General features: G+C 36.7%; 1 protein-coding gene and 1 long non-coding RNA gene across 4 annotated transcripts in view; one reads left to right on the top strand and one right to left on the bottom strand.

Moving 5' to 3' along the window:
- The window catches only part of ltbp1 (latent transforming growth factor beta binding protein 1), a 79,267-nt gene extending 71,508 nt beyond the window's left edge, over window positions 1-7,759 (top strand). For all 3 annotated transcript variants that reach the window (XM_057343611.1, XM_057343610.1, XM_057343612.1), the window contains 4 exons: window positions 3,747-3,914; window positions 4,002-4,160; window positions 4,647-4,796; window positions 6,602-7,759. In XM_057343611.1, the coding sequence (XP_057199594.1) occupies window positions 3,747-3,914; window positions 4,002-4,160; window positions 4,647-4,796; window positions 6,602-6,774 (650 nt within the window). In that variant the 3' untranslated portion in view covers window positions 6,775-7,759. The remainder of the gene's footprint in view (window positions 1-3,746; window positions 3,915-4,001; window positions 4,161-4,646; window positions 4,797-6,601) is intronic.
- Window positions 97-2,967, bottom strand: LOC130560116 (uncharacterized). Its single transcript, XR_008963658.1, has 3 exons — window positions 2,235-2,967; window positions 330-1,664; window positions 97-212 (listed from the first exon to the last, which is right to left on the bottom strand). It is a non-coding gene; the product is annotated as an uncharacterized LOC130560116 (long non-coding RNA).
- Window positions 7,760-9,949: the final 2,190 nt, after the last annotated feature.

Raw genomic sequence — 9,949 nt, 5'->3', positions numbered from 1 at the left:
TATAAAAAACATTCAGTGATGCTCGAAACGTCAACACCATACATTTAAAAGCAGGTGTATGTAATCTTTGGACTAAGTGATCAGCATACTAAGGAAAGAGATTTACCTTAAGGGCAGTCATTGCTTTCAAAGGAGGCTTAACCCAGGATGCTCTTGGACATTATGTGGCCTACTGTAGGAGGCCTCCATGTTTCTGGGAGTTGTATGACGACCTGATAAGTGGAGTGACATGAGTGTCAGAAAAAAACAAAATATGTCCACATGCTGTGTTATACACAAAAGAATGATTACATTCGTACAGTACAGTATTTTTGCTGTATGCCACCAACCTTTGTGTTCTTAGTCCTGTTTGGAGAGTCATCTTTGCTTTTCTGTAAATTGGGCTTGATGGTGTTTGTACTCCTAATCTGTTATTCAGTGTGGTATTTCTGAAGCGAGACAGTGGCTTATCAGTATTAAGTGTTTATAGGTTTAAAGTGTTTAAAGGTCCGTTATTTCTGTTAATAGATGTTGGATAGTACATGTTCAATTTCACATTAAATCACATATGAATTCATTCTTAATTCATTGATTCATACATTCATATACACATACACATACATACACACATACACACCATACACACACCTTATACTGTATATACATTCACCTTGCAGAATTAGGAAGATGTTGAAAATAAGAGAAATTTAAAAATATATAATTTGTTTTTATTTTAGCACTTCTAACAAGTTTTATATGTAACATATGTTTACATATAAGTCCATAACAAAGAATTATAACTGAATTTATATAAATTTTTATAAATGTAACATTATTTAAGGGTAAATTTAAGAGTTTCTTGTTTGTTCCGTGTCATTAAACAGTTCACCGATCTTAAGAAAGTTCATAAAGGTCCTGCAGAAACTTTGACTTCTGTCCAGCAATGAGGACAATCGAGAAACTCATACAAAACTATTACAAAAAAACATTCAGTGATGCTCGAAACGTCAACACCATACATTTAAAAGCAGGTGTATGTAATCTTTGGACTAAGTGATCAGCATACATTATTATTTTGTTTCAAATTATTTTTTTATTTAGTAATGTCCTTCATAAGCTAATATATATATATATATATATATATGTGTGCGTGCGTGCGTGCGTGCGTGTGTGTGTGTGTGTTTTCCAGAAGACAAAGTAATAACAATTTACACCAATGAGTGTAATCTTGGGCTCGAGTTTTAGTGTAAGGTGTTCACTTCTTTGAGTATCACTGTTTAAATGTTTGTGGCTAATATAGTCACTGCTGGACAGGGGTTAAAAATGCAGAAGATGCTGAAAATGCAAATATTATGCAGGACCTGTATGATCTTTCTGACGATCAGTGGACAGTCCAGGACAAACAAACTCAGGATAAAATTAAAAACAAACCTTTATTTTCAAAATACTTGCCCTTCTTAAATGTTCAACATTTTCCAGAGTCTGCAGTGTATGTAAACTTTTGACCACTATATATACGTACAGTATATACAAACAAACTATGTGTAAAATATGTAAAAAAGTGTAAGAATAGTTTAAAATCTCAAGCCTATCTTCTGGTTTGTCTGTCAGATCACTGGATTGCAGCATTCAGAATCAGTTCCAGGGTTTATTGTTAAAAGGTAGATGAACAGGTGAGGGTGGATCTACAATAAAAAAAGTAATTAAAGAAACAATTAGCATGACATGTCTTGACTTATGCATCGTAGCAAACTACGCCATATAATGCTATGGCAATATATTCATATACATAAATATATTAATATATAATAATTTATCATCAGCCTTACAGCAACATAATGTCAGAAAAAAAATTAAGGGTACACGGATGGACGTACTACAGCTTAAGATATTCACCAAAACTGCAATTTCAATAATATAAACTGAGGTAAATGCGCCGAGCGCGTTCTCTTATCCCAGCCAGTTTAGGTCTAAATAAGCTCAATAACCATGGAAACATGACATTTACTTATAAAATAGTGTCTATAGCTTATTAAGTTAATAATTATCTTTAAAGAAACTGGTACTCACAATCATTCAAAGACGAACACTAATCACACATTTGTTATTGCTCACGTTTACTAAACATGTGCCTCACCTCGCGCCTCTCTAATGATTGACAGGCGCGTGTCTTTATGTTGCGTGTACTTTGACATATGTTAATTTTACCACTGTTATTCACATAACAACATAAAGTACTAAGTAAAAACACTTACCTTGTAGTTTGTATTACATTCCACACATTCTGTGATCCGCTGTGTCCGTTTAAACTTGAAAACGCAGAGTGATAGGTAACAAATGTGATTTGGTGGGTCGTTTTGGTTTTACCTTTATACCTCGACTGTATAGTTAAAGACAGTCGCAGAAAGGATACTTTTATCGGCACAAACGGAGCACAAACGATTGAGCCTATTTTGGACGAGTTTGGAGCATGTCGGTGGGCTGATGACGTCATCGCCTATAATTCAATGTCTAATATTAAAAAAACTGAAGCAGCACAAACGAAATGTTTTACGGCACAAACCAGCACAAACGGAGCACAAACGATTGAGCCTATTTTGGATGAGTTTGGAGCATGTCGGGGGGCTGATGACGTCATCGCCTATAATTCAATGTGTAATATTAAAAAAACCGAAGCAGCACAAACGAAACTTTTCGCGGCACAAACCAGCACAAACGGAGCAGAAACAAGCGAGACTATTTGCGGTGATTTTGGAGCATGTCGGGGGGATAAGTGACCTCCGAATGACCTATAATTATTCTTCTATTATCTAAAAAACTGAAGCAGCACAAACGAAAATTTTTACGGCACAAACCAGCACAAACGGAGCACAAACGATTGAGCCTATTTTGCAAATGTTTTGCGTTGGGTGGGGGGCCAACTTCACGCAGGTCGAGACGTCGACGTCTGAACGTGGCAACAGTGCGCATATGTTAACTGTCCGTGGCACCGTAGGACCCAAACTGCTACTGAGCGGACCTTGATGTGCCTGGTATAAATTTGATTGCATTATAAAATAATGTTAGGCGTTCATTTATTTATTATGTCAAAAGGCTTTGAGGTCCGGACGGATGCATCTCGCGGTCCGCATCCGGACCGGAGTCCGCTAGTTGGTGACCCCTGCTCTAGAGTAAACACTGAAATCCACACCCTAAAAACTACACCCTAAAATCCCAAAATCTCTATATCCCACATCCTTAACACTACACCCTAAAATCCCCACTTTTAACACTTAAAAGTCCACCTTAAAAACTACACTCTAAAATCCACACCCTAAACACTACATTTTTAAAGCATCTCTCTAAACACTACACCCTAATTTCTTCCAGTTCCATTTGACTCTTCAAACTCAAGCAAGGGTGTAAATCATATTATCCAAACTATTATCCTATTATCTACACTTTACATCCTAAACTCTACAACCTAATTGTAATACCCCTTAAAATGCTGTAATCAACACAAACAAATCACTATTTGACTGCCTTTTATTTTCGATCTCAATCCCATTTCTACTTGGTGCCATACTGCCATCTAGTGGAAACTCAGAATAGGCACTTACAGAATAAGAAGTCAGCCAGTATGGCCTGATACATGGAGCTTTGGTTCATGCCATTACCATTCAGCAAGCGTCATTAACAAACAATTCTAGAACATCCAGTTATTTTTTCACTTCATAACTTTTTCATCATGTGTAGTGCAGAGAGATGAGATGTTTGTGTGTCTACAGGACAAAGAGAAGCTGATGTGTACGAGGGTATTTGCTGGGAGACAGTGACAACACAACTGACCTGCATCAAGCCTGTAGCCAACAGACAAACCACATTCACAGAGTGCTGCTGTTTATACGGCGAGGCCTGGGGAATGTACTGCGCTCTCTGCCCTGGCAAAAATACAGGTAGAAATATAAATTGTATAAAAATGTATTGAAAAATTTGGTTCTGTTCACTTATCTCTATCTTCTCTACCGTTCACCCTCATTCAGCTGCCTATGCCTCAATGTGTAATATCCGTCGGCCGTATGGTCAAGACGCTCTGGTCGCTGGCCCAATTCATGAGTATGAGGTTAGCCCTGAATATGACCCTCGACCTCTGAACCCTGACGGCACACTGCCCTTCTATGAGGATTATGACACACCCAGACGTGAGTACAATAACTTAAGATCCTTTTATGCTAATTCTTTGAGTTATATAAACTTCAGAATACTTTCTAATTTATGATTAGTATTTATCTTTCATATCTTGATAATTATATATAGATTAATGTTTGATAGATTTCACCAAGATTTCATTCTTTTTCTCTTTTTAAATATCCCTGCTTGTAAAAGTTGTATTTTAAATATATAATAATCTGTATTTTTTTAATATTTTTTTTATTCTGTGTAGTGTTATTTGTAAGCACCATGGGTCTGAGAGTAACGCAATTTCAATCCTCTATATGTATGTACTGTACATGTGGCAGAATTGACAATAAAGCAGACTATGACTTTTGAGTTTGACCCCTACTGTGTAGTCTTTTACTGCCTTTCACTTTATTGAATCACATGTAATACGGTTCTCTGTAAATGGTTGCTTTTGTGCAGAGAAAGAAAAGGAACTAAATATATAGTAAATCCTCCACGTCTTTCAGGACCGCATGATGCATTTGAAGGATTACGAGCGGAGGAATGTGGCGTGCTAAATGGATGTGAGAACGGCCGGTGTGTGCGGGTACAGGAGGGATACACCTGCGACTGCTTTGATGGATACACGCTCGACATGTCCCGCATGGCCTGCGTGGGTAAGAGAGATCAAATTCTCACGTGAAACAGAATTAATTGAGGTTTTGTTTTTGTGAAATACAGATGCAGGTTTGATGTCAATTTGTGACCCTGGACCATAAAACCAGTCATTAGTTGCACGGGTATGCTAAAAATCATTAGGATATTGAGTAAAGATCATGTTCCATGAAGATATTTTCTAAATTTTCTACCGTAAATATATCAAAACTTAGTTTTTGTATGTGGATGCAGCAAAATCGCAAACAAACATAGCCGGAAACACGCCTGTACATAACTTCACTCACTGCTGCCCGCTCTTTGGGAATTACCCACTCAAGTTTGGTATCCATGTGAAGCTTTCGGGTTCATCTACTCTCCACAAGGTCATTACAGCGGTAAGCCAACAGAGTGTTAAAACAAACCTGTTTCTTCTTAGCAACGGCCTGCTACAGCACCTCTGATAGACAACTTTTAGGTTTTTCTCAATATTTCGATTTTTTGCACCCTCAGATTCCAGATTTTCAAATAGTTGTATCTCGGCCAAATATTTTCCTATCCTAACAAAGCATACACGAATGGAAAGCTTATATATATTCATCTCAAATCTCAATTTCAAAACATTGACCCTTAGGACTGGTTTTGTGGTCCAGAGTCACATTTAAGACAAGTTCTGAAATTTGAATGGATAAAATGTGATATGGCTTCAGTTTAGGTCTGGATTTAGAGCTGTTTTTCACCCTAATGGCTCTGATGTTAAGCAGTAAAGACTATTTTTGTATAAAAATGTTTACATTAGTAGTTGAAGTTCAATTTAATTCTTTGTTTTAGGCAAAATAATTGAAGGGGTTCTCGTCAATCTGATAATCAGGATGGTGTAATGGTTTCAGATTTGGAAAAACCCAACCAGGCCACACCTGATACACATTCTTCACAGTGTAGTACAAATTGATTAGCAATGCACAAGTTCCTGAACTTCAGGACAAAAAGGAAATAAATATGTGAATTTAGAGTAACTTAGGAAACAGCAATAGTCCTCATCTTTTCAGGGAGAATATGGTACTAGTTAGTTAATCAAGTCTTTAAAATCACTAACATTTAAAAAATAAATGTCGATATTGTATAATATCCCCACAAGTATAAAGTTGCAACTCAAATCATTTACTCACCCTCATGTTATTCCAAACCTGCACAAATTTCTTCCTTCTACAGGACATTTTTTTGGTAACCAAACAACACTGGCCCCATTGAATTCCATTGTATGGAGACACATTTCTAAAAAATATCTTCTTTTGTGTTCATATAGGTTTTGAAGAACACATGAATTGACTGAATAAATAAAAACAGAATTTTTATTTTTGGGTGAACCATCCCTTTACTACTAAAAAAGAGAGCAGGAACTGCCAGAGATTTGAACCTGGGACATTACTGGCCTGCAGAAAGCCCAGATCTGACACACGCTGAACACATTTGTAATGATTAAGAAGGCATAATGTGAGCCTGACCCCATCACCCAACATCAGATCCTGACCTCACTAATGATCATGTCTAAATGGGAGCAAATCCCTGCAGTCAACATAGTGGAAATCTTTTCCAGAAGACTTAAAGATGTAATAGCGAAATGGTTTGCTTTTAGGAGGCAACTTCCAATCGATGTCTATGGTTTTCTAATTAAATGTTTAACAGAAGCTCTGATATTATCATGTGAGTCATGACATCTGTCCTATTGCTGAGACTGTATGCTTAGAGAAATAGAGTGTTTTACACCACTAAGTTAAAGGTAAAACCATTTATTTTTCAGACACAATTTTTGCATTTTCTGTTCCAGATATTAACGAATGCTCAGAGCTGAATTCAAAGATGTCTCTCTGCAAGAACGGCAAGTGCATCAACACGCAAGGCTCATACAAGTGCGTCTGTCTGCCAGGATTTGTCCACTCTGCTCAGCTCAACTACTGTGTAGCCCAAAGACAGAATACAACCAGCTCAAGCAGGGAGTGACCACCAGGGGGCGACAGATATTTCTAAAAACACTTATTTAATCAAGGCCCATATACTCTGCACTGTATAAAAAACAAACACTCAAAAACTACAAAAAAAAAACTATCCTACTTGAGATGAAGAGTTTAATGTGCCATCTTATGGTGTCTACAAGAGAACTGTATAAAATGTTTGTTTTATTGGTCTATGTAAGTTTATTATTATTTCGGTCTTAGAAAGTAGCAAGACATTTTAGGGTGTTAAGATGGGCGAGATGATTTTTCAGAAAACTGACAAACCTTAAGCTGGGGGATTGATTTATTTTACCCAGTCAAAGACGTGCGTGTGGGTGGATATTTTACTAATGCTAGACACTTCGTCTGCTTCTCATCTTTTCTGAAATTAATATATCTACTACTTCTCATCTCTGTTTCGCTATTTCCATCTCGACGCTCTTCTGTTTTAGCTCAGCTTCAGATTTTCTCCTTAAGTGAGACAGACCACACCAAACACACCTGCAATATACAGATTTATATAAGACACGCGCTATAAAATGTTTCAGTGTTAAGTCTATAAAATAAGCTTTTGTATATGAGCTGCATTGTATTAATGACAGACGCAAGCTAATTCTCTGTGTCTGGGACGCTGGTCCACTGCAGATGTCTGCCCTGTGGAGCAGGCATGACCTTTAACCTCACCTTTCTTCTAGAAATTGTTATTATTATATTTCTTTGGAAAGAACATAATAAAATGAAGTGCCTTTAAGTATTTTTTAGATTTTTTTAAACAGAACTCTTTTACTGCATTTTATAAAGTTGGCGAAATGTCTTGCCAGGTTGCAAAGCTGCTATTAAAACAGCCGTGGGATTTTTTCACTCTATATTTCTCCTTGTTTTTTGTACATTTAAACTGAAGAGTTGATAAAAAATTATGTATTTGTACATGAATGAATACAATCTGAATATCCATATTATGTATTAAAAATAAAATGTTAAATAAATCCGAGCTTGTGATGTTTATACGTGCTCTTGTATATTGTGTGATCTACGTTTCTACTTCATATCAGTGGTTCTTGACTGGTGGGCCACAAACCAAATGTGGGTGGCAGGTCTCTTCTGATATTGATAGTGACAACAATGCTAGATGCAAATAAATGCAATAAACGTGTGTATAAATAGGGAAGCAAATCTAATTTACTTGCATCTTTTTAAAAGTAAGGTAAATGTGCTTACCAACTTTGTCAAAGACCACATTAAAGTTAACTACTACGTTTTAGTGCAAATCGAACCAAAATCTTGGTAGAAATGGCATTATTGGTAGAAATAATGGTAACCACAAGGTTGCAGGTAAAATAACTACTTAGTTAAAGGGATACTTCACCCAAAAATGAAAATTCTGTCATCATTTACTCACATTCGAGCTGTTCCAAATCTATATAAATTTCTTTCTTCTGATGAACACAGAGAAAGATATTTGGAATAATGCTTATAACCAAACAGATCTTGCCCCCCATTGACTCCCATAGAAAGAAAATTAGTTTGTTCTGTTGAACACAAAAGAAGACATTTTGAAGAATGTAGGACAGCAAACGCTTCTGGGGCACTTTTGACTACCATTGTTTTTTTTCCTACTATGGTGGTCAATGGTGGTTTGGTTACAAGCATTCTTCCGAATATCTTTCTCTGTGTTCATCAGAACAAAGAAATTTACGGAAAAACTCGAAGGTGAGTAAATGATGACAACATTTTCATTTTTGGGTGAAGTATCCCTTTAACATGAACTAACAACAATACTACAAGTTGTAGTATTGAGAAAAAAATGGAAAAAAGAGAAAAAAATCTGTTATCATAAACAAGGATAAATAAACGCTATAGAATAGAATATTGTTGTACAACAATATTCTATAGCGTTTATTTATTCATAAACAAGGATAAATAAACGCTATAATATTCTATAGCGTTTATTTATCCTTGTTTATGATAATAATAACAGATTTTTTTCTTTTGTATGACAAAATAAAAGTAATATTGCGTTGTCAAATAAATCCAGACGGTCAAACGAAACCAGTCGATAACCACTGCCTTCTATTATACACGTTCACACCTAGGCGCAATAGAGTATGTCGGTTTATTAACGTGCGTAAATGGGCGTATGTGTTTGTATTATGTTGTGGCTTGTGAGTGTCTCTGTGTCTTGTATTGTGCTTTGTGTCTTAACAGTAACGTTCATTCTATTCACTATTCACAGGTGTCATACCAGCAGAACAACAGCCCTGCCCTAAAATATTGGCTCAAAGCACATGGGCCTATGCAGAATCCCATCCACACTGCAGAATACCACCATTACACCATCAAACAAAACCCATTCAATTCAGAACAATGGGATGTAAATTTAATTGTTCCGTTTCCATAAATGATTTCGTATAAATAATTTTTTGTTTAATATGCTCTTCCCGCTTACCTGTTTATCTGTGATCTTGTGTGGGAAGTCAGCTGACTAATGAGTCACATCAATTGTTTTTTTTTCCGATGGCACAAACTCGAAGAATAGTCTTCATTCATATCAAGGCTACATTTTATGACTCATACATGGCATACGTGCATGTTTTTAGGGAAGTTCTTCACTGTGTTAGCAGGTGCAGTAATTTGTGTTTTACGTCACTGAATCGTCGGATTTCGTCATCAAATATGTTTAAAAATGACGTGCGTGCAGCATTGGCATTTCTTTACCCAGTTAAACCATTCTTTTTCCACAAAACATAAAGGATCTTTTTTTACCTGAATGGTTCTCTAGAAATCGTCCACCAAAAACGAGGGCCTATAAACTGATGTTAATTAGCCTAAACCTAATCTTTACAAATGTAGGCATACCATTGAAATATAATGTTGTTGTTGTGTTGTTGAATCATGGATATCATGGTCAAATATGTACTTAAATACAAACTTCAGAAACACACAACAAATAAGGCTTCAAAATGTTGGTTTTATCAATTATGCAGTTGTTGTACTAGTAGTGCGCGTGTGTGTGTGTGTGTGTGTGCGTGCGTGCGTGCGTGCGTGTGTGTGTGCGTGCGTGCGTGGGTGTGTGTGTGTGTGTGTGTGTGTGTGTGCGTGCGTGTGCGTGCGTGGGTGTGTGTGTGTGTGTGTGTGTGTGTGTGTGTGTGTGTGTGTGTGGCGTGGTGTGTGTGTGTGTGTGG

This window comes from Triplophysa rosa, linkage group LG10 (assembly GCF_024868665.1).
Source record: "Triplophysa rosa linkage group LG10, Trosa_1v2, whole genome shotgun sequence".
In the NCBI taxonomy this organism is placed as follows: Eukaryota; Metazoa; Chordata; class Actinopteri; order Cypriniformes; family Nemacheilidae; genus Triplophysa; species Triplophysa rosa.
Note: the sequence above shows the minus strand (reverse complement) of the source record. Positions and strands in the feature narration are given on the sequence as shown.